This window comes from Phacochoerus africanus, chromosome 14 (genome assembly GCF_016906955.1).
Source record: "Phacochoerus africanus isolate WHEZ1 chromosome 14, ROS_Pafr_v1, whole genome shotgun sequence".
Classification (NCBI taxonomy): Eukaryota; Metazoa; Chordata; class Mammalia; order Artiodactyla; family Suidae; genus Phacochoerus; species Phacochoerus africanus.
In genome coordinates, this window is record NC_062557.1 from 32,990,514 (window position 1) to 33,018,440 (window position 27,927).

General features: G+C 49.9%; 1 protein-coding gene and 1 long non-coding RNA gene across 2 annotated transcripts; one reads left to right on the forward strand and one right to left on the reverse strand.

The window, feature by feature from the left end:
• Positions 1–372: 372 nt before the first annotated feature.
• TRIM25 (tripartite motif containing 25) lies at positions 373–25,620 on the reverse strand. The gene is made up of 9 exons (XM_047757189.1): positions 24,917–25,620; positions 20,124–20,219; positions 15,293–15,526; positions 13,681–13,852; positions 10,342–10,407; positions 3,675–3,701; positions 3,276–3,347; positions 3,099–3,197; positions 373–1,030 (listed from the first exon to the last, which is right to left on the reverse strand). The coding sequence occupies exons 1-9, from the start codon at positions 25,517–25,519 to the stop codon at positions 501–503; spliced, it is 1,899 nt and encodes a 632-aa protein (XP_047613145.1). The 5' UTR covers positions 25,520–25,620; the 3' UTR covers positions 373–500.
• Positions 25,621–25,677: 57 nt separating this feature from the next.
• Positions 25,678–27,890, forward strand: LOC125114107 (uncharacterized). The gene is made up of 3 exons (XR_007131698.1): positions 25,678–26,194; positions 27,241–27,459; positions 27,765–27,890. It is a non-coding gene; the product is annotated as an uncharacterized LOC125114107 (long non-coding RNA).
• Positions 27,891–27,927: the final 37 nt, after the last annotated feature.

The window sequence follows — 27,927 nt, forward strand, 5'->3', positions numbered from 1 at the left end:
TTTTCAATCTAGAGAGTCGAACAGCTCTACAGAGAGTCATCCGAACACTAAGATTTGAAGGCTAGTCATCTGAACACTAAGATTTGCTGGTGTCTGCCTCCAGAGAGCAAAGAGGCAGACACCAGCAGCCTAAGGAAGAACCCAGAGTGGCTATGGATTATCTCTAAGAGGAAAAGGGTGCTAAGGATTTTATTCTCAAAGCCCCACCCAGCTGTCCAGAGAACAAGTCGGGGGCGGGGGGAACATCCTGCCCCTCCTCCCCTGAAGGGCACCAGGAAGCAGAAGGGCTTCCCTGCCCACATCACAATCACCCCACCCCTCGCCCTGGCCAACAGCCTCCTCTTACCCCATCTCCCCACCCTCTCACCCTCACCCACTCCCCTCCCATCCTTGCAACCCCTGGGGACACTCAGGGCAGCTCCCTGAGAGTCCCACCTGCAGCAATTTCATTAGGGTCTCCAGCACGGCCCAGGCAGTCAAGCCAAGAGTCCCTGGCCTGCCTACCTGGTGGAGCAGATGGAGAGCGTGGCACCTGCGGAGAACACCCAGAAGGCCGGGTACAGCGCCTCCGCAAAGGCCACCTTGAACTTATATAGCAAGTGGACCTTGTCGGCCACGGCGAAGAAGATGACGAAGCCGTGATCGCAGTTGAGAAGCACCCCCACCCGCGTGGACTTGGTGGAGGGCAGGGTTTTCTCCACGTTGTTGTGCCAGGCTGAGATCTTGGTGTTGAACCACTCCACGCACCAGGAGGCGCTGTTGCGGCCAAGCCGGCTCTCGGGGCCGTGGCGCGGCATGCTGCCGTAGCAGACGCCTACCCCGCAGAAGTTGTTCTTCTGCAGCTCCACCTCCCAGTAGTGGATGCCTTTCTTGTAGCAGTGCAGGCCCAACACCTGCGAGCAGTAGGTGAACCTCTGGGGATGTGGCTGGTAGTCCTGGGACGTGTCGGCCGCAGAAGCAACGGTGAAGTTCTGGGACAGGGCCACCTTGTTGTGGGCGGTGTTGTAGTCCAGGATGACTTTAACGGCATCTAAGAAAGCATCACCCCAAGGGGTCAGGGACAAGGCGCCCGAAGGGCTCTCACTTTTCAAACGTTCCCTAAATGTAATATTTGCTCGTTGGTTTTATCTATTCATCCATCTTTCCATCCATCCATCCATCTATCCATCCTGTCCAGCCAGCCAGACATTTGTCCATCTGTCTATCCATCAATCCAGCCATCTGTCCATCTCTCTGTCTATTCCACCATCCAAACTTTTTTTTTTTTTTGTCTTTTTGCCTTTTCTAGGGCCACTCCCACAGCATATGGAGGTTCCCAGGCTAGGGGTCGAATCGGAGCTGTAGCCAGCGGCCTTTGCCAGAGTCACAGCAACGCAGGATCTGAGCCTCGTCTGTGACCTACACCACAGCTCACAGCAATGCTGGATCCTTAACCCACTGAGCGAGGCCAGAGATCGAACCCGCAACCTCGTGGTTCCTAGTTGGATTCGTCAACCACTGCGCCACGACGGGAACTCCCATCCAAAACTATATATGAAGCCCTTGGCACATGCCATCCATTCTGTCCAGCCAGCCAGACATATGTCCATCTGTCTATCCAACAGTCCAATCATCTGTCCATCTACCTGTCTATTCCTCCATCCAAGACCATTTATGAAGCCCTTGGCACATGCCATCCATTCTGTCCAGACATTTGTCCATCCGTCTATCCAACAGTCCAACCATCTGTCCATCTATCTGTCTATTCCTCCATCCAAGGCCATATATTGCACCCCTGGCTCATCGCCACATTCTGTGCTGGATGCACAACCATGAGCCAGACGTGGTGTCTGGCCTCCTGGAGGTCATCCTCCCCCACGCAAAGCAAACCCGTCAAGTCACAACACTGTGAGCCCCACACTCTGCGCAAGGGCAGGCACACTGTCAAAGGGACACAGACACGGGGCCACAAACGCTCCTTGAACACTGAGGAGAGCCCAGGGGAACATTTCACCAGAGGGCTGGAATCCGAGCCAAGCAATAGAAAGATGAGAATGAAACGGAGGAGAGCAGCGGAGGGAGAAAGCCTGTGCTGGGCAGAGAGACAAGAGTCAAATGCAGAGTCAAGGGGATGGTGGACACGTGCTGGCCCCAGAGAAGGCTGGGCAGCTGGGAGCACAGAGGCCACAGCAGGGACAGAGGGACACGTGGGGCCACAGAGTGGAGAGCTAAGGGGTCTAGACTTTAGGCGGTGGCAGCACAGAACCCATCGGAATCTTGAGGACCTGAATATGATCTTCGGTTGGGACACGAGCATGGCCTCCCTGCCCTTCCTGCCACCCTTCCAGCCAAGTCAGGGAAGTCTGAAGCCTGAGCCAAGCTGAGTGCCACCCCCACCCTCCTCCACCTGCTCCCAGGACACAACCATCTCTGCCCCTCCCCTCACAGGGGACCCCGGACCAGGGGGAGACAGTGGACAATCCCTGGCTTGGGAACCTGGGAAACGAGAGACTGGGGTTCTCTGCCACTCGCTGGCTCGGTGGCTCTGCAAAGGGTCCTTTTCACCGGGTCCTGGGCTTCCCTCTGGGCAAAAGGAATGGCCTGGCAAAATGTCCACTATGGCCCTAAGTCCCCAGCCCTTACTTTCCCTGCTTACATGGCAGTGCCATGAAGCACCAAGGGCTCCTGAAACACGAAACTCAGCACCACCACCAGCAGCCTGGCAGCAGGTGACACTGGCCCCGGGCCAGGCCTGGCCCTCGTCCAGGGGCCAGGACTGCAGGAAGCTCTGGGGAGGCCAGCACCAAGAGCCCAGGCACCCACTGCTCCCAAGCAAGCCCGCTGCGGCTGTGGGGAGAGGGGGCCAGAGCATACTCTGCAGAGATGGGTCTTGCCCGCTGCCTGGGAAGTGGGCACGAGAGGAAGGTGCCCATGGGGGAAGGTACCAGGCAAGGCCCCAAGGCCTGGCCTGGAGGAAGGAACTCTGGGCAGTGTCTCTGCTGGCCAGGAAGCCGGAAGGGAGGCATAACAAAGCAGAGGACAGTAAGTCCCCTAGGGGAGAGACACACCAAGTAGGACAGAGGCCAGGGCAAGCGAGCCAGCAGCTCAAAGCTACTCACACTCCAGGAGCTCGGGCCTGGACTTGGCTAGGAAGGTTTCCAGCACCTTCCCGCTGAGAGGCACCGAGGTCGATGGCTCGAGGGGGACTTTGGCTGCACCTGCATGAGGAACAGAGCATCGTTTTCAGAACAAATTCAGTGCGGGCACCCCACGGCCCCCAGCCCACCGTCACTCACCCTCCTGGCCAGTTTCTTTGATATCCAAGTGTTCCGGGGCGCCGAAGCTGATCTTGCTGGATGAGGCAGTGGCTGGGGAGGAGGGAGGAGAAGTGGGAGCTGGGGACATGACACAGGGACCTCTCTGATGGCCTCCCTCCCTCCCACGCTTCCGCAAACACACACTTGGACAGCCAGGGCAACACCGTTCCGCCCAGGGCGACCCTCATCCAGCTAGTCTTATGCATTTACACTTGTCCTTTCATCCGAGCCCAGGCCCGGCTGCCAGCACAGGACACCGTCACGGAGCCCAGGCCCCCATCACAGACCTCTAACCCCCCTGCTCAGCTCTCCCCGCGGGCCTTGAGTTCTGTATCCGGGCACTCAGGACACACAAGGATGCAGAAATGCATAACTTACCAGGTTTCTTGATTTTCTTTTCTTCTTCTGAAAAAGAACATTTTCAGAATTCAGATATTTTATTTTTTTTAAAACTTTCCTTTTGTGTTTTATTTATTTTGTCTTTTTTGCTATTTTTTGGGCCCCTGCCACGGCATACGGAGGTTCCCAGGCTAGGGGTCGAATCAGAGCTGTAGCTGCCAGCCTACACCAGAGCCACAGCAACTCAGGATCTGAGCTGCGTCTGCAACCTACACCACAGCTCACGGCAACGCCGGATCCTTCACCCACTGAGCAAGGGCAGGGACCGAACCCGCAACCTCATGGTTCCTAGTCGGATTCGTTAACCACTGCACCACGACAGGAACTCCCAGAATTCAGATATTTTAAAGCACAGCACAGTGACACTCTCAAAACACCAGAATAACAACAATGACTGCATGAATGCGACCCACACAAATAAAGCTAGGATGTTTTCACCTGAAAGATAGAAAGGGTCAGTGGGCAAATTAATCTACGCGATAGAAACTGGCATCATGGTTTTGGTGGGGAGGCACTGAAGGAATTTAGTGGGGTAATGAAAATTCTTTATCCTGATTTGGGAAATGGCAACAGCGAAATATGCGTGTGTCAAAATTATCGAACTGTACATTTAGGATCTGTGCATTTTTCCTTAAGTAACTTTTTTTTTGAGGGAGGGTCTTTTACAGCTGCAAGGGCAGCCTGTGGAAGTTCCCATGGCAGGGGTTGAATCAGAGCTGCTGCTGCCGGCCCATGCCACAGCCACAGCAACACCAGATGTGAGCCTTGTAAACTACACCACAGCTCACAGCAATGCCGGATCCTTAACCCACTGAGGGAGGCCAGGGATCGAACCCGCATCCCCAAGGATACCAGCCGGGTTGTCCCCACCGAGCCACAACAGGAACTCCTAATTTTTTTTAATAATAATGTTTAATGTGTTTCTCTCTCTCTCTTTTTCTTTTTGGCTGTGGTGCGCCTTGGCTTGACGTGGGATCTTGGTTCTCAGACCAGGGATTGAACCTGGGCTGCAGCAGTGAAAATGCCGAGTCCTAACTACTAGGCCGTCAAGGAACTCCTGATTGTAGGTAAATGACACACACACACACACACACACACACACACACACAATGCAAAACCAAACATATTTTAAATATATATATATACACACACACACAGGGAGTCAGCCAACAAAATGTGCTTGCCAAATATCACAAGGTTTTTTTTTTTTTTGCTTTTTGTTTTTAAGGCTGCACCCATGGGATATGGAAGTTTCCAGGCTACAGGTCCAACGGGAGGTACAGCTGCCAGCCTATACCATAGTCATAGCAACGATGCGAATGACGTCTGCCACCTACACTACCGCTCACAGCAACACCGGATCCTTAACCCATTGAGTGAAGCCAGGGATCGAACCTGAATCTTCATGCATCCTAGCTGGGTTCGTTAACGAACCACGAAGCCACGAAGGGAACTCCCATCACAATGGCCTTTAAAAAGTAGCTGGTGTATGTGCGCATGGGAACTGAATTTGGCTAAAATAATGGTCCTCGAAGTGTGATGCCCACACCAGCAGCATCGGCATCAGCTGGGAAGCTGTAGGGAGTGCAAATTCTCAGGCCCACACAGACCTGTTGAATCTGAGTCTGGGGGTGAGGCCCAGGAGTTTATGGAGCTTTTCCTTTTCTTCCGAAAAAGACAATTTTCAGAATTAAGATATTTTAAAGCACAATGATACTTTTCTTTCGATCATTTTCAATCATTGCATGAATGTGACCCATACGAATAAAGCTAGGATGTTTTAACTTGAAAGAAATAAAGAGTCAAAAGGCAAAGTAATCTATGGTGATAGAAACTGGTGTTATGGTTTTCAGATTCCCTGGGATTCTGGCAGGTGCTCAAGTTCAAGCGGGCTAGAAGATTTCAGGTTCCTTCTTTGCCACCGTCCCCACCACTGAAATGAAAAGGGGTGTTTGGGGAGTTCCCGTCGTGGTGCAGCAGAAACGAATCCGACTAGGAACCGTGAGGTTGAGGGGTTCAATCCCTGGCCTCGATCAGTGGTTTAAGGATCTGACATTGCCGTGAGCTGTGGTGTAGGTCACAGACATGGCTCAGATCTGGCATTGCTGTGGCTGTGGTGTAGGCTGGCAGCTGTAGCTCTGATTAGACCCCTAGCCTGGGAACCTCCATGTGCCACAGGTGCGGCCCTAAAAAGACAAAAAAAGGGGGGGGGGTTGGATGCTAACATTACCTGCCTGCCTGCAGGATCCTTTAGCTTCCTGACCAAGCCTTCTCTCTCCCCATCAGACCCTCCCTCGGCCCCTCATGGGCCCCTGGCTGCCCCTGCCTCCCACCTCAGAGCGCTATTTCTTAGCCATTTCAATCCCCATCACCTCCCCACCTTCTACTCCTTTCTCAACCACTCCCATTGGACCAGCATCTTCGACAGTCCCTGGGCCATGGCCTTGGCCTCAGGCACAGGGCCCCCTCCCCTGTCATCACAATTCTCAGGAGCCTTATCCACACTCTGACGAGCCCACCACGCATTCCTTGCCGACTTCGCCGCATCCACAGCTCAGTCACACCAAGAGTGGGGCTTGGGGCAGCGGGAAGGGGGCTTTCAGGGCTGTGCCTTGAGAAGGACCCAGCCTTAGAGGCACCCACTCCTCCACTTCCTCCTTCACACAAAAAGCCTTTCCATGTTTTCCAGCTGAGCTGCCAGCTTCCTCCTCCACTTGCCCCAGGCCCCGCAGGCTCAGAATCCACTTCACTCCACTCAGGAACTAGTACCACCCATGTGTCTGCCGAAAACAGTCTAAACTCAAACAACACGCCAACAACAACAAAAAACCAACCCAGAGTTCTCTGAAAGCATCACTACAACATCCCCACTGACCTTTTGGCCAACGGTTCAGGGCTATATGCATGGCCTTTAAAGAGCTTTCAGGAGTTCCTGTGGTGCCTCAGTGAGTCTCTGTGAGGATGCGGGTTCGATCCCTGGCCTCCATCAGTAGGTTGAGGACCTGGCATGGCCGTGAGCGGTGGCTTAGGTCTCAGGTGCGTCTCGGATGTGGGGTTGCTGTGGCTGTGGCATAGGCCGGCAGCTGCAGATCCAATTCAACTCTAGCCTGGGAACTTCCATAGGCCACAGATGCGGCCGTAAAAAGGAAAAACAAAACCAAAAACCTTCACGGTATCTCATGAGGGACACACTATGGAACATAAAATCAGTGTCTCCGTAATCCTGTGAGGGCGACATCACTATGGCCCAAATTTGACAGATGAGGAAGTTGGGGGCCATCCGACGCCCCACCCCCCACCTCAACAAGGGTGATCTTTGCTGGCCCCAAGAAGTACAAAAATTGATTCTTAGGAGACAAAGGAGGGAAGGATGGAAAAACTAGTTCTTTTTATGTATAAAAGAACACTATATAAACAGATACGACTGTAATACTACTGGTGTGGTATTAAAATTTCATGGATGGGGGTGATTAGAGGCTAAAATTTCTAAAAGGGCTTGAAGGGTAAGAGCAAAGGAGGACAATGACAGAGAAAAGGTTGAGAAGCTCTGTGAGGGCAGAAACACATCAAGACTGAAGAATAGTGATGACGAGATTCTCAGCATCCAGGAAAAAGACTTTAGATTGTTGATGATAAAGATGATGCAAGACATTGGAAATAAACTGGAGGCAAAGATGGATAACTTACAGGAAACACTGACCACAGAGATACAAGATATAAAACTTAAACAAGAAGAGATGCAAAATACAACAACTGAAATAAAAAAATTCACTAGAAGCAGCTAACAGCAGAATACAGGAAGCAGAAGAACCAATAAGCGAGGTGGAGGACAGATGAGTAGAAATTATGGATGCAGAACAGAAAAGAGAAAAAAGATTGAAAACAAATGAAGAGAGTCTCAGAGAACTCTGGGACAACGTTAAACACACCAACATCCGTATTATAGGGGTGCCAGAAGGAGAAGAGAGAGAGAAGGGGACAGAAAAAATATTCCAAGAGATAATAGCTAAAAATTTCCCTAACATGGGAAAGGAACCACTCACTCAAATCCAGGAAACGCAATGAGTACCATATAAAATAAACCCAAGGAGGAATACACCAAGACACATATTAATCAAACTGACCAAAATTAAAGACAAAGACAAAATCTTGAAAGCATCTAGGGAAAAGAAACAAGTAACATACATGGGAACCCCAATAAGGTTATCAGCAGATTTCTCAGCAGAAACTCTGCAGGCCAGAAGGGAGTGGCATGATATAGTTAACGTGATGAAAGGGAAAAACCTCCAACCAAGATTACTCTACCCAGCAAGGCTCTCATTCAGATTTGAAGGAGAAATCAAAACCTTCACAGAGAAGCAAAAGTTGAGAGAATTCAGCAACACTAAAACAGCCTTACAACAAATACTAAATGATCTTCTCTAAGCAGAAAAGAAAAGGCCGCAACAGGGAACAAAAATTCCACAAATGACACGGCTCGCCAGTAAAGGTATGAAATCATCCGTGCACAATTATACCACCAAAATCAGAAATCATGAGAAGAGGTGGGTACAAATGCAGGACACTGGAGATGAACTTGCAATTAAGAGACCAACAACTTAAAACAATCTCATATACATAGAGACTCATATCAAAACTTCAGAATAACTGCAAACCAAAAATCTATAATTGATACTTAAACAAGGAATCTCTGCAGAAGAAATATATCTCATAGTAAATAAGTGCATAATCCACCATAAGGGGGTCATTTGACATCATTCTTGGAATGCTGAAGTCTTCTTAGATCTGATTCTGATTTCCTCTCCATCAGAGAATTTATGATAATTATAATTAAAGAATGCAACTGTACAATTAAATAATACAGTTCTACAATTGTATTATTAATAACCATTTCTCTCCATGGTACAATGTAAGGTCTATAATGTCTTGTTTATCACATCACCTAGAATGGTGTAATGCCTTTATTGAAGAATCAATTAGATGTAACAAATTGTGAGGACATATTTGTATAGTTACACTATTTTTTAACCAATTTATGCATTTTATATTTTACTTATTTTCAGAGGGTGTATTATTTTTGTTATTCTTACCAGTTGTTATTCTTTTTATTATGCTATATAAAATATTTAATGGTATATAAGGCTTTCTTTATAAATTTTAGTTGCATAATATACACAATTTTAATATAATGCTAATTTTTAAAGAAAAATTGAAATGTAATAGGTAATACTAAATAGTAAAGACGAAAGCCATACAAAATGGGATAAAGTATAGAATAAATTTCCTATTTGTCTCAGCATATTTTCCATTCCACTTTTTCAGAGGGAGTCACTTAATCTGTTTCTTAAGATCCATGATATAATCATCTGTGTGAATGAAACTGCGTTTAAATATATGTATGTTATTCTGTAAAAAAATAAAAAATAAAAACATAAACTGGTAAAAAATAAAATAAAATAAAAAATTAACATATTAAAAAAAAAAAAAAGATGAAGGCATTACTCAGGCTCTGGAGACAGCCCAGGCACTGGCACACAACGTGAGCAACTTGAGCATCCCCCAAGCCACCGAGGATGATTCACAGAAATCAAGCTCTGTGATGGCCTCAAGGGTATTGCCTCTCTGCTTTCATGAAAAGAATACCTCCAGTTCCCACAGCAGCCTGTGAAAGAGCCCTGTCAAAAAGAGGCCCCTTCCCATAAAGCCTAATCAACATTCAAGTGCTCCCTCTTGGATCTGCTTGAAGTCAAAGAGACTTCAAGGCAAGTCCACCCCGCATCTCTGGTGGGCTTTGTGGGTATCATTTAACACAAACAGTTTCCACACATACAGATGTTCTTTTATGTGAATACTGGCAGTTATAAAGACAACTGTTACTATAGTTTGAAGTCCATTTTTTCTCTCAGGACACAGAATCTTCAAAAACCATCATTTTATCATCCTGATCAATGAGGAAATGATTCAAATCTCAAAAATTGTAATAAAGGGTAAATTGGCCACTGGGGGGTGGGGGAAGACTGACAAACACTGTGCTACAGCAAGCAAGGCTCAGCCTCTGCTCAGGGCAGGGGCCGGGGGCTCCATCCAAGTGCCAAACTCGGGTGTCAGAGATATTTCTCAAGACAAGCCAGCTTCCGTCGTATCGCTGTTCAGGTCCTCAGATATCCAGTGCTAGAGTTCCCATTGTGGCGCAGAGGTAATGAGCCCAACGAGTACCCATGAGAATGCAGGTTCAATCCCTGGCCTCGCTCAGTGGGTTAAGGAACTGGCGTTGCCGTGAGCTGTGGGGTAGGTTGCAGACTCGGCTCGGATCCTGCGTTGCTGTGGCTGTTGCCATAGACAACTGCAGCTCTGATTGGACCCCTAGACTGGGAACCACCATATGCTGTGGGTGTGGCCCTAAAAAGACCAAACCCCCCTCAAAAAAATATCCAGTGCTGATAGCCCATCAGCCCATGTGCCCCAGGGGCACTCCCGCAAGAGCCCTGCAAGCTCTCTTCAGTGGGGCTGGGCGGCCCTTGCATCTCGGTGCCCGGGATGGGCTGTGCCCACCTGCAAGGAGCCGGGACACCCACCACTGCCTCAGCCTGAGCACCACCAGCCACAGCCATGCTGCTGCCATAGGAACAGCTATGGGGTTACTTACTCAGAACCTTCTTCCCAGGTCGTGCAGGCTTCGGCATGGACGGCAGGCTGTACCCTCCAGGGTCCCCTGTGCCAAAGAAGAAGAGGTTATTTTTTACGGCTCTTCCACTCCAAGCCTAGGGACCACCTCGCCATGGGTGGGTGGGGAGACGTTTACAAAGATACTCCCTGCTGGCCTTCCCCATCCACTCAGTTACAAACGCTAGAAACAAGGTTAACAGCGCTAGAAACAAGGTAACAGACAAATCTGGTGTGTTCCTTCTTTTCTCTGCCTTGACATGTAGCCAAGGTGGAGTCTTTTCCCCACCAACACCCAGACCGTGACCTCTGAACCCTCTGGGAGCTTTGGTTTCTTCCAACGTAAGACAATCTCTTAGCAGTGAGATCAAGATGCCTGGTGAGTGGAATTCCCATCGTGGCTCAGTGGTTAACCAAACCGACTAGGAGCCATGAGGTTGCGGGTTCGACCCCTGGCCTCACTCAGTGGGTTAAGGATCGACGTTGCCGTGAGCTGTGGTGTAGGTCACAGATGTGGCTCGGATCCCACGTTGCTGTGGATGTGGTGTAGGCTGGCGGCTATAGCTCCAATTAGACCCCTAGCCTGGGAACCTCCCTATGCCGTGGGTGCGGCCCTAGAAAAAACCCAAACAAACAAACAAACAAAAAAGATGCCTGGTGAGTGGCAGTAATTAGAAGTTCCTTTCCCCCTGGTCTCTCTCACCCCTCCTCCCCCAGACCAGTCTCATTAAAGCAAACACCACAGCTACTTCACCAACAGCTTTCCCCTCCATCATGGCTGTGACATGCCTTCTGCAGAGCCACCCAGCTGTCCAGGCTAAGACTCAGGCCCATCCTCTGGATTATACAGCAAAGATCCACCATGTGCCAGGCTCTGTGCCAGGCGCCAGGGAGTGTTGCTTGAAAACAGACCCAGCCCCTGCCCTCACTGATAGCGATCTGGAAGGGGACAGGAATGGCAGGCAAGAGTAAAATGCCAGGGAGTTCCCGTTATGGTGCAGCAGAAGTGAATCTGACTAGGAACCATGAGATTGCGGGTTCGGTCCCTGGCCTCACTCAGTGGGTTAGGGATCCAGCGTTGCCACGAGCTGTGGTGTAGGTCACAGACGTGGCTCGGATCCCGCGTTGCTGTGGCTCTGGTGTAGGCCGGCAGCTACAGCTCCGATTAGACCCCTAGCCTGGGAACCTCCATATGCCATGGATGTGGCCCGAAAAAGACACCAAAAAAAGAGTAAAATGCCAGGGGTGCCATGGGCCCCAGGGTATGATAAGGATCCTGGGACCTAGTCTAAAGAGCAAGGGTGGCGGCAGGAGGTTTGCTGAGAAGTGTAATGTTTCAGCTGATCTCTAAAGGCTGAGAGGAGTCACTTGGTGAAGATAGTGGAGTCGGAGCTGAGCCCTCAAGGCCGGAGGAGGAGCACGTACAAAGGCCCTGTGGCAGGGAGCTTAACATATCTGAGGAACTGAGTGCAGAGGGACATATGGGAAGAGGAGGTACTTCGGGGCTGGACAGATAGACAGGGCCTGACCAGGCAGGGGCTTGAAAGCTGGGGTCAAGGAGTCAGGTCCATAATCTAAAAGCAATGGAAGTTCTCTGAAGAGGAGGTAGAGAAGGTCCTGAGAGATCAGATTTGTATCCTGAAAAGCTCTCTCCACCTGCAACAGGGTGGACGCAGAAGGGGCTTGTTAAGAAGCTACCGCAGGTGCTGCAATGGACAGCAGGCCAGTGCGGACTGGGGCTTTATTTTATTTTTGCTTTTTAAGGGCCGCACCTGCAGTGTATGGACGTTCCCAGGCTAGGGGTCAAATCCGAGGTGTAGCTGCTAGCCTACACAGATCAGAGTCAGTCTGCGACCTAGATCAGAGCTCGCGGCAACACCAGATCCTTAACCGACTGAGTGAGGCCAGGGATTGAACTTGCATCTTCGTGGATACTAGTCGGATTCATTTCCACTGAGCCACAATGGGAACTTCCATCAGGATATATTTTAGAAGCCAAATCTGACAATGGGTTGGATATAAGCGGAAGAGTAGGGGAAGAATTCCATGTTTCTCTGACCCCCAAATTAGCCATTTCCCTACCAAATCACCCCACAACCCAGAATCCATTCAAAACCCATCTGAGCCAACCTCAGACTGTAATGGAGCAGGACCCCATGGGGTCCTTCTTCCCAAAAGAGACCCTTCTCCCTACCCAAACAGGCACTCTCCACCTGTCTCTCTTCTGTAGAAAAACTTTAACCTCCTAGGCCTTCCCTCAAAGAGTAAATTTAATCATAGAAGTGAGACAATGCAGAAAGAAAGGCAAACAGTTAAGCAAGACAAAACAATAAGAGTTTAGGAGTTCCTGTCGTGGCACAGCAGAAAGGAATCCGACGAGGAACCATGAGGTTGAGGGTTCAATCCCTGGCCTCACTCAGTGCGTTAAGGATCTAGCGTTGCCGTGAGCTGTGGTGTAGGTTGCAGATGCAGCTCAGAACCCGCATGGCTGTGGCTGTGGTGTAGGCTGGCAGCTGTAGCTCTGACTGGACCCCTAGACTGGGAATCTCCATATGCCGCGGGTGTGGCCCTAAAAAAAAAAAGACAAAATAGACCAAAAAAAAAAAAGAGTTTAGTCATTAAACAAAGTCAAGGACATTTAGCTCCTCCTCAAGGGCTACAGACAATAATCTGAGCCTGATCCTTGAGCTGTTTTGCAGATACTGAAACCCCCACCAGAAGGAGGAAGTTAACTGTGTGCTGCCCACAAACACGTAAACCCCAGACAGGCAGGAACCAAAAGGTTGATGTTTATCTCACCACCCACCAATCAAAAGGATGTCCACGAGCTACTCACACAGCCCACAACCCCGCTCCCTCACTTTGTTCTTAAAAACCTTTCCCTGAAAGCCTTCGGGGAGTGGGGGGCCTTTTAAGCACTAGCTACCAGTCTAGCCAGACTCCGTGTTTGGTACCTTGCAACACACACCGCACCTTCCATCATCACGACCCCGTGTTCGTCGCTTGGCTTGAACGCACTCGGGTAAGCAGACCCAAGTTTGGTTCCGTTACATGACTCAGACAGAAAGAGCCCATCTAGAAAGTCCCATCAGAACATCCAGCCTCCAAAAAGGTTTTAGGAAGGATGGCTACAATCTCAGGATGAGGCCAAGACTCCCTAGATGGAGGACTCTCCTAGACGGAGGACAGCTGTCCTGTAACCCCTGAAACTCAAGCCCCAGTTCTTCAGATCGAGAGCCTCTCTCCCACCCCAAGATGCCAAAGGGACCCCTCCCCATTTCTGGGGTGCTGGGAGAGAGCCCGGGAGGTTGCCGATGGCTACCTGGGGCAGTGGGCTCCTCGGGCTTCTTGTCCTGGGACTGTCTGAGGTACCGCTTCAGCTCGTTTTTGAGGTCGGAGGTGCCCTGACAGATGCCCTTTATCAGCTCATGGTTCAGCTCCACCTTGGGGACGTAGACAGGCTTCGTGGTGATTCCTTGTAGTTTTGCTGCTTTCTGCAACAAGCCAGGGGGTTAGTCCAGGCCACTCTGGGGAAGCTGGGGCCAGGACTCAGGCTTCATATGAGAGCCCTGGGAGGAGTTTCCCTTTGCCACAGGTTCTAAGTCCAATCGGTCTCTCAAATTATAGCCAGAAGTCACTGGAGGTTAAAGTACCACTTTGAGTTCGATCCCTGAAATCCTATAAAATTGGATTGTGATAATCATTGTACAACTACAAATGTAATAATTCACTGAGTAATAATAATAATAAAAAAAAAAGTTTGATCCTTGGTCTCGCTCAGTGGGTTATGGACCCGGTGTTGCCATGAGCTGTGGTGTTAAGTCACAGACGCAGCTTGGATCCCGTGTTGCTGTGACTGTGGCCATAGGCCAGCAGCTGCAGCTCCACTTTGACCCCTAGCCTGGGCAGCTCTAAAGGCAAAAAAAAAAAAAGAAAGAAAGAAAGAAAAAAAAAAGAAAAAGCTACAGATATTACTAAGATCCTGAATCTTTGAGTTAATCAGAAAGATGATTCTCCTGGGTGGGCCTCGCTTAATCAGGTAAAAGTCCTTAAAAGAGGGACTGGGCTGGAGGGAGAAATTCTTTTTTTTTTTGGCAGTGCCCCTAGTAGTTGGAAGTTCCCAGGCCAGGGGTTAAACCCACACAGCAGCAGCAACCCGAGCCACAGTAGTGACAATGCCAGGTCCTTAACCCACTGAGCCACCAGGGAACTCCTTTCTGCTGGTTTTGAAGTAAGCTGCCAAGCTGAGAGAGGGTCATGGGGCAAGGAATCAAGGCAGTCTATAGGAACTTTAAGGGGACCTGGCTGACTGCCAGCAGGGACACAGGGACTCTGGTCCTGCACCACAAGAGACTGGATTCTGCCAACAAGCTTGTGAGCTTGGAAGACAACCCTGAGATCCATAAAGAATGTAGCCTGGTGAGACCTAAGCCATGACCCTGAGCCATGGAAAGTGTGAGGTAAAAGACAGACGTTCTTCTGAGCCACTCAGTGTGTGGGAAGTTGTCATGAAATGTTGAAAACTGGAGTTCCTGTCGTAGCTCAGTGGTTAACAAATCTGACTAGGAACCATGAGGTTGCGGGTTCGATCCCTGCCCTTGCTCAGTGGGTTAAGGATCCAGCGTTGCCGTGAGCTGTGGTGTAGGTCGCAGACACGGCTCAGATCCCACGGTGCTATGGCTCTGGCATAGGCTGGGGGCTACAGCTCCGATTAGACTCCTAGCCTGGGAACCTCCCTATGCTGTGGGTGCGGCCCTAAAAAGACAAAAGACAAAAAAAAAGAAATGTTGAAAACTAATACAGTATGTATCCCAGGGATGTTTCCCGTGACCTCCCACAGCCCCAAGTCCTGGAGGGTCTCCCGCCACACACGCCTAGTCCACTCCGTCACACCAAGCAGAAAGAGGATTCAACAAGGTCCGCCTACAACCCACCTCCAGAAACTCAAACTCGTCCCCCTTAGTCAGGGCAAGTTCCACCTCCTCCTTCAGGGTCTGGATCTCACTCTTCTTCTTGAGGAGGACCTGGTAAATGTGGTCAAACTTGCTGTTGACCCTCTTCTCCTCTTCTTTTATTTTTCGAGTCGAGTTGGCCTCATAAGCATCAATGTGAGCCTTCATTTCCATGTATTCTTGTCTAAGCTGGTCCATCTTCCTGTGCGCAAACTCCTGAGACGCCAGAACAAGAGGGAACCCATTAGATGGGCAAAAAAGCTAACCCGCAAGACCAGGGGCTGGTGAGACATGGAGCACCAGGAACTCTACCTGTCCTTGGTGAGAGTACAAATGGGCACAGCCACTCTGGAGAGCAATCTGGCAATATCCGGTAGATTTGAAGGGGCTTATCCCCTAAGATCCCAGCTCAAGCCAAAGAACAGACTCAAGAAAAAAAAAATCTCAGACCTCTGCCCCTGAGACGAACAAGACTGCTCGAAGCAGCACTGTCTGAATTAGCAAAACCCTAGAAACGACCTGAATGTCTTCAGTAGAAGCCTGAAAATTATTCACAGGATGGAATATTAAACACTAATGAGGGCGAAACAACTTGTAGAAGAAGACAGCCCGTATGATGCCTTTATACAAAGCTTAGAAACAAACAGAATGGGAGTTCCCGTCGTGGTGCAGTGGTTAACGAATCCGACCAGGAACCATGAGGTTGCGGGTTTGGTCCCTGCCCTTGCTCAGTGGGTTAACGATCCGGCGTTGCCATGAGCTGTGGTGTAGGTTGCAGATGCGGCTTGGATCCCGAGTTGCTGTGGCTCTGGCGTAGGCCGGTGGCTACAGCTCTGATTGGACCCCTAGCCTGGGAACCTCCATATGCCGCGGGAGCGGCCCAAGTAATAGCAAAAAGACAAAAAAAAAAAAAAAGAAAAGAAAAGAAACAAACAGAATGATATCATTTATTGCTAAAGGAAAACTATGTAATAAAAGCAGAAAGGAACACATGGGAATGGATCAATAAATTCAGGATAATAGTTGCTTCTGGAAGGGGATATAAAAAGGGAGAAGCAAAGTGGAGGTTTTATCTTCCTTGGTGATTTTTTTTTTTCCAGAAAATATGCACATGGCTAGGGGTCTAATCGGAGCTGTAGCCGCCAGCCTACACCAGAGACACAGCAACGCCAGATCCGAGCCATGTCTGCAACCTACACCACAGCTCATGGCAATGCCGGATCCTTCACCCACTGATCGAGGCCAGGGATCAAACCCGCAACCTCATGGGTCCTAGTCGGATTCGTTAACCACTAAGCCATGACGGGAACTCCGGTGATATTTTATTTCTCAAGCTGGGAAGCAGTACATGGGCAGTTTTAAGGGTATGAAGCTGCTTCAGAAAATTTCCTCTAGAACTTCACTATCCAATGCTATAGCCACTTGTTACCTCTAGCTACAAATCACTTGAAACATGGCTAGTGCAAATCAAGCTGTGCTCTAAGTGTAAAACACACATTGGTTTGCAAAGACTTGGTACAAAAGAAAGGAATATGAACTATCTCAACACTTTATTGATTAAAATATCTGGGGCATGCTGAGTTAAGTAAAATATGTTATTAAAATTAATTTCATGTGCTTTCCAAATTAAAGTTATATATGGCTCACTTTCTATTTCTACTGGACAGCACTGCTCTAGAAGCTGCAGTTTCACTTTACACATTGGGTAACTCGGCAGCTCAGAATGAAACATCACAAACAGAAACACACAAGAGGGGCAGAGAGGTTGGAATTTAATTATTTCTTTATCCAACACTTTGCCACTTCCAGTGTGCCTACCAACGCCCCTGAGGATTCATCCTCCTTCTCCTCTTTTCCGTAAGAGAACAGCCCCTGGGGTTCAGATGGGCGTGTGGCTGCCCCACCACAGACTACATTTCCCAGCCTCCCCTGCAGCTGGGCTTGGTCATGTGACTAAGCTGTTGGGAATGAAACAGAAGCAAAAGTGATAATAAGATGCAACATTCTTCTTCCTAGCGTCCTTCCTTCTTTCTAGCCTGTGACAAGGCTCACAGGCTAGGGAAAAAAAAAAAAAAAAAAACATGTAATGGTGATTCGGCTGCAACCAAAGAGATGAGGAAGGACAATAAGAAGGAAAGATCCGGAACCTGAAAGATCACACGGAGCAGAGCTACCCCTCTAGCCTGAGTTGCTCTGGTCTGGCCTTGAATGGTCACAGAGAGCAAAATAAACATCTATCCAACTTAAGTCTCTGAATTTGGGGAGTATCTTTGTTACAGCAGTTTAGCCTGCACCCCCCCCCCCAACTGATACAACTACTTTCATGTGCATCCTTTCATTTAAGCCCCATAGTCATCTTTGTTTTGGGGCTTTTTTTTTTGGTTTTTTGCTTGTTTGTTTGTTTGTTTTAAGGTCGCACCTGTGGCATATGGAACTTCCCAGGCTGGGGGTCGAATTGGAGCTGCAGCTGCCAGCCTACATCACAGCCACAGCAACACGGGATCTGAGCTACGTCTGCAACCTACACCACAGCTCATGCCAACGATGGATCCCTGACCCACTGATCGAACCCACATCCTCATGGATATGAGTCAGGTTTGTTTCTGCTGCACTGCAATGGGAACTCCCCACAGAGTCACCTTTGGACAGAAGTTGTGATTCCTTTATGCAGATGGGAAAACTAAGGCTCAGAGATTTGCCTATATGACCAAGTAGTCTAGCCCAGATGTCATCTAATGGAGCCACAGCTGCCACAATACAACTGGATGCTGCAGCTTCAGAATGAGCTGCTTAAAAATCAACTCTCCTTTCAATATAAGAACATTATAACTTTACAAAAATTATGAAAACTAAAGGGGAAAAAAAATCCCTATTCCCACCACTCCAACCTTCGCACTACTCCTCCTTTACTGTTATTTCCTTCTAGTCTTTTTTCCTCTACTTCCTGTAATGGGTTGAATGGTGGCCCCCAAAAGATACATCCACTTTCCAGAACCTATAAATGGGACCTTACCTAGAAAAGGAGTCTTTGCAGATGCAATTAAAGTAGGAATCCCCAGATGAGATCACCCTAGATTACCAGGGTGGACCCTAAATCCAATGGCCGGTATCCTTATTAGAAATAAAAGGAGATGGGAGGTCCTGTCATGGCACAGCAGAAACGAATCCGACTAGGAACCATGAGGTTGTGGGTTCGATCCCTAGCCTCGCTCAGTGGGTTAAGGATCCGGCATTGCCGTGAGCTGTGGTGTAGGTTGTAGACGAGGCTCGGATCTGATGTTGCTGTGGCCGTGGCGTAGGTCGGCAGCTGTAGCTCCAATTGGACTCCTCGCCTGGGAACCTCCACGTGCTGTGGATGTGGCCCTAAAAAGCAAACAAAAAAAAAAAAAAGAAAGAAAGAAAAAAAGAAATAAAAGGAGAGAAGACAAGGCGGGAAGAGGACATATGAAGATGAGGACAGAGATTGGAGTGATGCGGCCACAGGCTAAGGAACGCCTGAACCATCAGAAGCTGCAAGAGGCAAGGAAGGATTCTTCCCCAGAACTTTTGGAAGGAGTATGACCCTGTTGACACTTAGGAGGTCTGGCCTCCAAAACTGTGAGAGACCATACTTCCGTTGTCATAAGCCAAGTTTGTGCTAAGTTGTTTCAGTAGCCCTAGAAAATGAATACACTTTAAAAAATAAACAGGAGTTCCCGTCATGGCACAGTGGTTAACGAATCCGACTAGGAACCATGAGGTTGCGGGTTCGGTCCCTGCCCTTGCTCAGTGGGTTAAGGATCCGGCGTTGCCGTGAGCTGTGGTGTAGGTTGCAGACGCAGCTCAGATCCTGCGTTGCTGTGGCTCTGGCATAGGCCGGTGGCTACAGCTCCGATTCGACCCCTAGCCCGGGAACCTCCATATGCCGTGGGAGCGGCCCAAAGAAATAGCAAAAAAAAGACAAAAAATAAAAAAATAATAAATAAAAATAAACAGATGCAACTTCTCCTTCCTGTATTTCTCCCACTTAACTCATTACCACTTTTTATATTACTGTTTTCACTCTACTTTTTTTTCTTTTTTCTTTTTTTAACTTTATAGCCACACCCACAGCATGTGGAAATTCCCAGGCCAGGAGTCAAAACAGAGCTGCAGTTGCCAGCCTACACCACAGCCACAGCAATGCCAAATCCAAGCCGCATTTTCTTTTTTTCTTTTGTCTTTTTGGCATTTCTTGGGCCACTCCCACGGCACATGGAGGTTCCCAGGCTAGGGGTCTAATCGGAGCTGTATCCACCGGCCCACGCCAGAGCCACAACAACGCAGGATCTGAGCTGCGTCTGCAACCTACACCACAGCTCACGGCAATGCCGGATCTTTAAGTCACAGAGCAAGGCCAGGGATCGAACCCGCAACCTCATGGTTCCTGGTCAGATTCATTAACCACTGAGCCATGACGGGAACTCCCCAAGCCGCATTTTCGACCTACACTGCCAACGAGGGATGCTTAACCTATTGAGCAAGGCCAGGGATGGAACCCACATCCTCATGGAGACTACATCGGGTCCTTAACCCTTGGAGCCACAAGAGGAATGCCTAACCCTAATTTTTAATGATTCCCTCCACCCAAAGCTGGGCTGTAGGAAGGTTTTGGGTCTGTCAAGGATCTCTCTGAGCACATAGCTTTTTGCATGTTTTTGAAGGCTGATGTTTATGTCTGACACTGTGAGTGAACCCAACATGAGCCATGGGGCAGTCAGGGCTGAGCCTGTCCTGCCTGGAGAAGGAGGGAGGCTGCAGAGCCAGGCTGTTGGTGGGAAGCCTCATCACTCACCCGCACATCCTGCTGTTTAGCTCTCACGTCCTCCAGCGCTCTCGATGCACCGTTGATCTGACTATACATGATAGTCAGTTTATGCCTCAGCTTGTTCTATGGAGGAAACAAACTAGGTGAGAAAACACCTCGTCCCAGACGCCACCAGCACTGGACGCCAGGGACCACCCCGAGTCTACCCCACAGGTGTTTCCACGTCTTGACTGTTGTAGCTTTTTTTGGGGGGGGGGGAACATTCTCATATTTACCCCCCTCCCTTCATCCTTTCTGGGGGCCAGGACAATAAAGAAGTTACAAGCATAGGATTTGGAGCCAGACAGTCTAGACTCCCAGCTATCCAGCTGCCTCCCACCTATGTCCTTGGCCCTGAAAGAGATGCAACTGTTTCCACCTTGCAGGGCTAGTAGGGGGATTAACTGAGGCCATGGAAATCTTCAGCACAGCACCTAGATCTACAAGGACAAATGTCCTTAGTAAATCTCAGCTTGGGTTATTCTGGGTTTCTCCACAGATGATGAAACTGAGGAAAGAAGACAGCAAGGTGCCCAAGCTCACAGAGACAGAATGAACTGGGACAGCTGCTTCAGTGAGGGGCAGAGGAGGGTGTTCAAACCAACCCTCCCACTGCAAACAGCCAGAAAAGCAGACACAATATGGGGGGAGGGGGTCCTACTAAAAACCAGTGAGGAGCTAACAAAGCAGGGAAGGATTATGTGATAAGATCCAAGAAGGAGTTCCCGCTGGGGCTCAGTGAAAACGCATCGGACTAGGAACCATGAGGTTGCGGGTTCAATACCTGGCCTCACTCAGTGGGTTAAGGATCTGGTGTTGCCGTGAGCTGTGGTGTAGGTCGCAGACGTGGCTTGGATCGCGAGTTGCTGTGGCTGTGGTCTAGGCCAGAGGCTAGAGCTCCGATTCTACCTCTAGCCTGGGAACCTCCATATGCCGTGGGTGCGGCCCTAAAAAGACAAAAAAAAAAAAATCCAAGAGAAGGAAACCCAGAGATAAGCCTGGCCTCGGGGGTTGTTCTCCCAGAACCACCTGCTCGTTCTGATGTCAGCCTCAGAGAGGCAGGGAGACACAAATCAGAGTCCAAAGCTCACTTGTAAGGGCCACAGGCAGGGAGGCCTACACCATAGGAATAAGGATGAAGCGGCAGAAGACCGGCTCACCAACAGCTCAATCCCTGAAACTGAATTAAGGGGATTCAGCATCGCTGCTAAGCCCCTAGCCACCTTCAGATACAAAGGTAAATTATGCAAGATGGAAGTTAATACTATCTGAGGCCTCTTATTATTTCCATAAATTTCCATAATCAGTATCTGAATTTCACCCTTCTCAGGCAAAATGTTGGGGCATAGAACTGAGTAGGAAAATCACCACCACCGTCACCACCATAATAATGGCAGCTAATGTTTATCATGTACTTACTCCACGCCAGGCATTGTTCTCGAGTTTTCCACATATTAACTATGTAAAGCTAAAAACAACACGAGGAGGTAAGGGTTATCCACCCTTTATAGATGATCACTGAAGCACAGAGTATTTAAGTGGCTTAACCCAGGTCACATCGAGATTCATGGGTGTTACAATTACAGACTCATGTCCAAACTAAGCACACGGGAAATTTCTAGGGAAAAAAAAATATATGTTCCCTAACAGGCTGGCTCAACAATACTCTGGCCCTCTCTTCCATTTCATGGCCTTTCCCACTCCACCAGAGCTCTGCGGGGCTGAACCTGACCTTGACTCTTGAACAACCCAGTGACAGTCACATGCAACAGCTGGAAGAGACCAAGGCCAACCTAATTCAACCCCAAAAGCCCAAGTCACTGATGACATTTCAGATGTGACCTCTGTAACAGTGTGCTTTGACCTGGCCTCTAACAGTGGCCAAGATAAACTATTGGCCAAAGGCAGAAGGTGAGGCCCAGGAGTTCCCATGGTGGCGCCGTGGTAATGAACCCCACTGGTATTCAAGAGGACACAGGTTCAATCCCTGGCCTTGCTCAGTGGGTTAAGGATCCGGCGTTGCCGTGAGCTGTGGTATAGGTCACAGACATGGCTGGGATCCTGTGTGGCTATGGCTGTGGCGTAGGCCAGCAGCTGCAGCTCCGCTTCCACCCATAGCCTGGGAACTTCCATAAACCGCAGGTGTGGCCCTTAAAAAAAAAAGGTCAGGCCCAGGCAGATCTGGTCTCACTGGTCTTGGAGTTGGAAGAGACCTCAGGACACCTGGGAGCTACCAACGGTTTCACCTCCAAGACCCACTGTTAGCAAGACCCTGAACTTATTATTCTGAAAGATTTTGCCCACCATTAATCAAACGTATACAACAGTCCCCTGACGGTAGACGGCTATAGACAAAAAGAAAGCCGCCAAGATGTTGACAGCAGCGACAATGCCTGAATCAAGGGAAGGGGGTTTTTCGAAGTTCTGAGGATCCCTTCACAAACTGGGGATTTGATGCCTCGATGTGGGACCCAGAGGCCCGAGTCCACCCCGCACCAGTGACCGAGCCAAGCTGGGCCGGCTTTGGCTCCACCACCAGTACGGACCAGCAGTAGGGCTGGAAAAGGAAAGGGTTAAAGGTCACAGCCAGCTAGGACACTGGGAGGTAGTGGAGGTGGGGGGAGGGGGGTGGGTGGCAGAGGAAGGCCTGTGACAAGGATTAAAAAGCCAAGCGTGTAGGGCACACAAATAATCCAGTGACAGACTCCAGCTCCAGACCCTGCAGGCTGAGGAAGCTGAGGCTCCACACCAGGCTGAGAAGGGCCTTTCTGCCCCTACTTGCCTTCTGCCTCCTGGACAAAAACTTCTAGAAGGGCTCTTTTTTTTTTTTTTTTTTTAGGGCCACACCAGCAGCATACGGAAGTTCTCAGGCTGGGGGTCTAATCGGAGCTGTAGCTGTTGGCCTGCACCACAGCCACAGCAATGCCAGATCTGAGCCACATCTGTGACCTACCCCACAGCTCATGGCAACACCAGATCCTTAACCCACTGAGTAAGGCCAGGGATCGAACCCATGTCCTAATGGATACTAGCTGGATTCGTTACTGCTAAGCCATGACCGGAACTTCCTAGAAGGCCACTCCACAGGAGCTCGGTTGCCCTAGAACTCAGGCTCACACACCCTGAGGCAAAGAGGATCCAGGCAGCCTGACACCGTCCACACAGCAAACTCTCTTCGGGGCATTTCTGAGCAGCTTAAATGATAACGGCAGCTCTACAAAGCATTCACTGTAAAACGCAGTTTATGGATCGCCTCATTTAATCCTCCCGGTAGCCTTCTGAGATAGGTATTGCTATTGGCCCCTTTTATGAGTTCCCAGCTAGGAAGCAGAGCCAGAATCCAAACCCAGGTCTCAACATCCAGCTCTGGTCACAGCCCATGTTAAGCAGCCTGACCCGTAGGGCCTGCCTACAAAGCACTTCCCACACAGCTCAGATGACCCAAAACGGGGGAGGGAATGCTAGGAATCCCATTTTACAGATGAAGAAGCTGAGGCTCAGAGAACGACAGGGACTTGCCCTGAACCACCGCTGGCAGGGCAGAGCAGGGCTCCAGGCTCCAAAGACCAGCCAGGGTCTTCCCTGCAGCAGGTGGAGACCTGGGCGGGCCAGACCTGAGATGACTGTACCTCCAAAGTCACCGGCCAGGCACTGCCTGAGGCCTGGCTCCTGGGACTCAGGGAGAAAGTCCACAGGAACCCAGGGCAGACTGGAGAAGCAGACCAGGCCAGGGGTGGGCTGCGACCAGTTGGGAGCAAGGCCTGCACCCAGGTCCTGGTGCCACAGGCCTTATATCTCCTTTGCCAGCATAAGGACAGCCCTTCTTGGTCCCCTTAACAAGTCCTCACGAGAGAAAGGAAATCAGGCCTCACTTTTGAGCTTAGATTAACAAAACTTTGACTACACCTTTTCAGCCTCTGCCTTGAGTCCACAGGGAAAAATTATGATCCCGAAACCACTGAAAGCATCACAGATCCAAAAGCCCTCTTAAGAATCCACCTGGCCCCACCTCCTCGCTTTAGGAATGAAGACCAATCCCGGACTGAAAGTGGCCAAGGCAGGAGAGAGGGCTCTATGGCGCAAGAGTCTGGCTCTCCCTGTGCATCATATCCAAGAATTCCTGGGACGCTGCCCACCCTTCCACTCAACAACACGATCCTCCCTGGTCACTAGAAGTCTCTGGCTCACCAAAGGCTTTTTCACACATGACCCCCAACAAACCTCCAGAAGTGTCTCACATTCTGAATGCTGCGGACTTGGTTTTGAGGCTGGTCCATGGGGAGAAAAGGCAACTGTGGAGGCAGACCAGATGGCAGCCCAATTCCCCCTTGGCCACTTGGGTTAGCTCAGGCTAAATGACCTTCTCTGAACCTCCACTTCCTCAGCTGTAAAATGGAACTCATGGTACCCACCTCCCGGGTGCTATCAGGATTTATTGAGAGAACAGAGGTAACCTCCAGCGCTATATTTGACCTTCAAAACCCACTTCTAAACATCATCAGACAAGTGCTAGGCTTAAGGCAAGCATGAGTCTTCAGTGGTTCCCTCTGTAAAATGGGTGAGTGGGGTGGGCATAGGGGAGGTGAACCCGGAATGAGAGGAAGTTTGTACCTTCTCCCAGCCCCTTTCTACCCTGAAACCCCGCAAGCCCCTGACCCATCTCAGGCCCAGCAAGGCCCCTCCCTCGCCCCGGAGTGATCCAAGGTAGCCCACTGTGGTGCCCTCTGCACAACCCAGTAGCCCCAGGCTGCCCCTCTGTGCCCTCGGCCACCACTCCCTACCTCCAGGTCGGTGCTGGCCTGGCTCAGGGGTGCAGGCGAGCAGGTCTTGTGCTCCACCAGGCAGACGTGGCAGATGCACTCGCTGTGCTCAGGGCAGAAGAAGTCTCGAAGCCGGTTGTGCTGGGGGCACTTGCGGCGCATCAGGTCTCGGACCGGAGGCTGCAGCGGGTGGTCCCGGAAGGCGGGGCTGTCGAAGTGCGGCCTCAGGTGCTCCTGGCAGAAGGAAGCCATGCACACGAGACAAGTCTTGACGGCGGTCGCCTGTAGGCAGTGGTCACAGGCCACTTGGCCGGCCGGGCTGGGGGCGGCGGCGCGGGCGGGCGGCGTCCAGCCATCGCTGTCGAGGACCGCGGGCCGGGCTTGCTCGGCCTGCAGGAACTGCTCCACCACCGCGCACAACACGGTGTTCTTGCGCAGCTGCGGCCGCGTCTCGTAGCCAGTGCGGCACTGCGGGCACAGGTACGGCGGGCCCTGGACGGCCCACGTCTCATCCAGGCACAACCCGCAGAAGTTGTGGCCGCACGGCGTGGTGACCGGCACCTTGAAGGGCTCCAGGCAGATGGAGCATGACAGCTCCTCGGCCAGGGGGCACAGTTCCGCCATGGCGCTCCGTGAGGGGACCCGACGTGACGCGCGGGAACTGCCGTGACTGCTGCGCTATCGCCCCGATGCCTCCAAGGAAACGAAACTGAGCTGCAGGAGGGGCGGTCCCCCGGCCTTTCAGGAAGTCACGTGGGGTAGGGTGGGGTTGAGCGCGGAGGTGGAACAGGCCCCATGGGGTCCCGGGGCGGGCGGGGTCCAGGGGTCGCTGAGGTCCGAGTGGCGACGTTCGAATCCCGGTGGCTCCCGCGGAGTGTGGGTGCGGGACGCTGGGCTCGGGGTTTCAGACGAGACTCTGGACCACCAGGGGGGATCTTACGGCCCCTCTGCGGATGAGAAAACTGACACGTTGCGTGGAGAACCCGGGATCCCAGCAGTCAGAGAGCTGACTGCAGCACGAAACGCGCCTGGATCTGATCCCTTCCTTCCGAAAACTCGTGCAGACCCGAGTCGTCCCACCGCTCCCGCGAGCAAGCCTGTCTTATCAAGACAGGTCTTTAAAAAATAACTGTAGGAACAGTAAAAGATTCGCTGCCTTTTCTTTTTAAAAAAAAACCCATCCTTCCTCTTCCCTGGTCCTGGGCTCTGGCATATCGGCCTTCAATCTCTGCAGGCAGGGTCACACACAGGCGTAATGTCAGGAGAATCTGTAGTAATCACCGCTCTTTCATTCCTGATGTAAGTAATATGGGTTTTCCTTCTTTCTTAAGCCATCTAATAGATTTTATGGATTTTATTAATTTTTTCCAAAAATCCAACTTTTGGCTTCTCTGCTCTTTCTTTCATTGATTTCTTCTCATGTCTCTTATTTCCTTCTATTTACTTTTGGTTTAATTTGCTCTTTTTCAAATTCGTTAAGTTGGCACATCGGATCGCTGCTGTTAAACTTTTTTCTTTTCTAATATAGGTATTTACAACTATAAATCTAGATTGACAATCTCCCTTGGCCTGCAGAAGTTACAGCGCCAGGGACTGAATCTGCACCACAGCTCTGACAACGCCAGATCTTTACCCTGTTGCACCACCCAGGAACTCCATCCACGAGTTTTGATATATGCGTTTTCATTATCATTTCACTCAAAATATTTTCTTTTTTTTTTTTTTGCCTTTTCTAGGGCTGCTTCCGCGGCATGTGGAGATTCCCACCCAGGCTAGTGGTCGAATCAGAGCCGTAGCCTCTGGCCTACACCAGAGCCACAGCAACACGGGATCCGAGCCGTGTCTGCCGTGTCTGCGACCTACACCACAGCTCACGGCAATGCCGGATCCTTAACCCACTGAGCGAGGCCAGGGATGAAACCCGCAACCTCATGGTTCCTAGTCGGGTTCGTTAACCACCGTACCACCATGGGAACTCCCACTCAAAATATTTTCTAATTTCCTTTGTTATTTATTTGTAATTACTTATAAGGAGATGGCTTCATTTCCAAATATTTAACACTTTCCTGAATATCTTACTGTTATTGATTTCTAACACAATTCTATGTGAGCCAACTCTACAACCTAAGATGTTTGTCTTTTGAAATAGGTTGAGACTGACAGGATGTTAATATCTCCGATATGATAATGAGCTTGTCTCCTTCTCACTTTGTATTTGTGCCCCCTCCCCAAGTATTATGAAGCTTTGTTATTAGGCACTATTATGCCCTGAATTGTATCCTCCCAAAATATATGTTCAAGTCCTAACCCCTGGTATCTGTAAATATGACCCTATTTGAAAATAGCTTTGCTGTTGTAATCAATTAACATGGAAAATGCCATCTGGAGACAAACACAGATGACACCGAAGGCAGAGCTGTAGCTGCAAGCCCAGGGACACCAAAGATCACTGGAAAATCATTATAAGCTGGGAAATGTTGGAGACCACGGAACAGCAGAACTCTGCAGAAGGCAAATATCTATGGACTCAGAGTTTTAAGTACAGAGTCTCCTTCGAAGACAAGGTGAAGGACTTATGCATTAACCATGTTATTCTATAAACAGCTCCACTATGTCCTAAGGCTACCCCCTTTGCTATTACTAAGATGAGAATCTCGTTATTGCCTATGCCTCTCTCTGCCCACTAATCTTGTCACCTTTCTTAATCCCCTTAATAATAATAATCTCATCACCTTCCTTAATAAAAATCATGTGGGCTAAAGCCTAGGCGCCTCTGTTCTACGGAACGGAGTGCCCCTGGTCCCCCACTTTCTACATGTAAGAGTCTTGTGTGTTCTGTTTATATCACGCTGTCCCTCTTCTCTTCCAGGATTCCCCGTTTCCCTGCAGCGCTGGATGCAGCAAGGAAAAAGCAAGAAAGATTTTCCTGCAGGTCCCAGAGGAAGCATGGCCCTCTGACACCTTGATTTCAGACTTTTAGCCTCTAGAACTGTGAGAGAATAAATTTTTGTTTTAAGTCTCCTAGTTTGTGG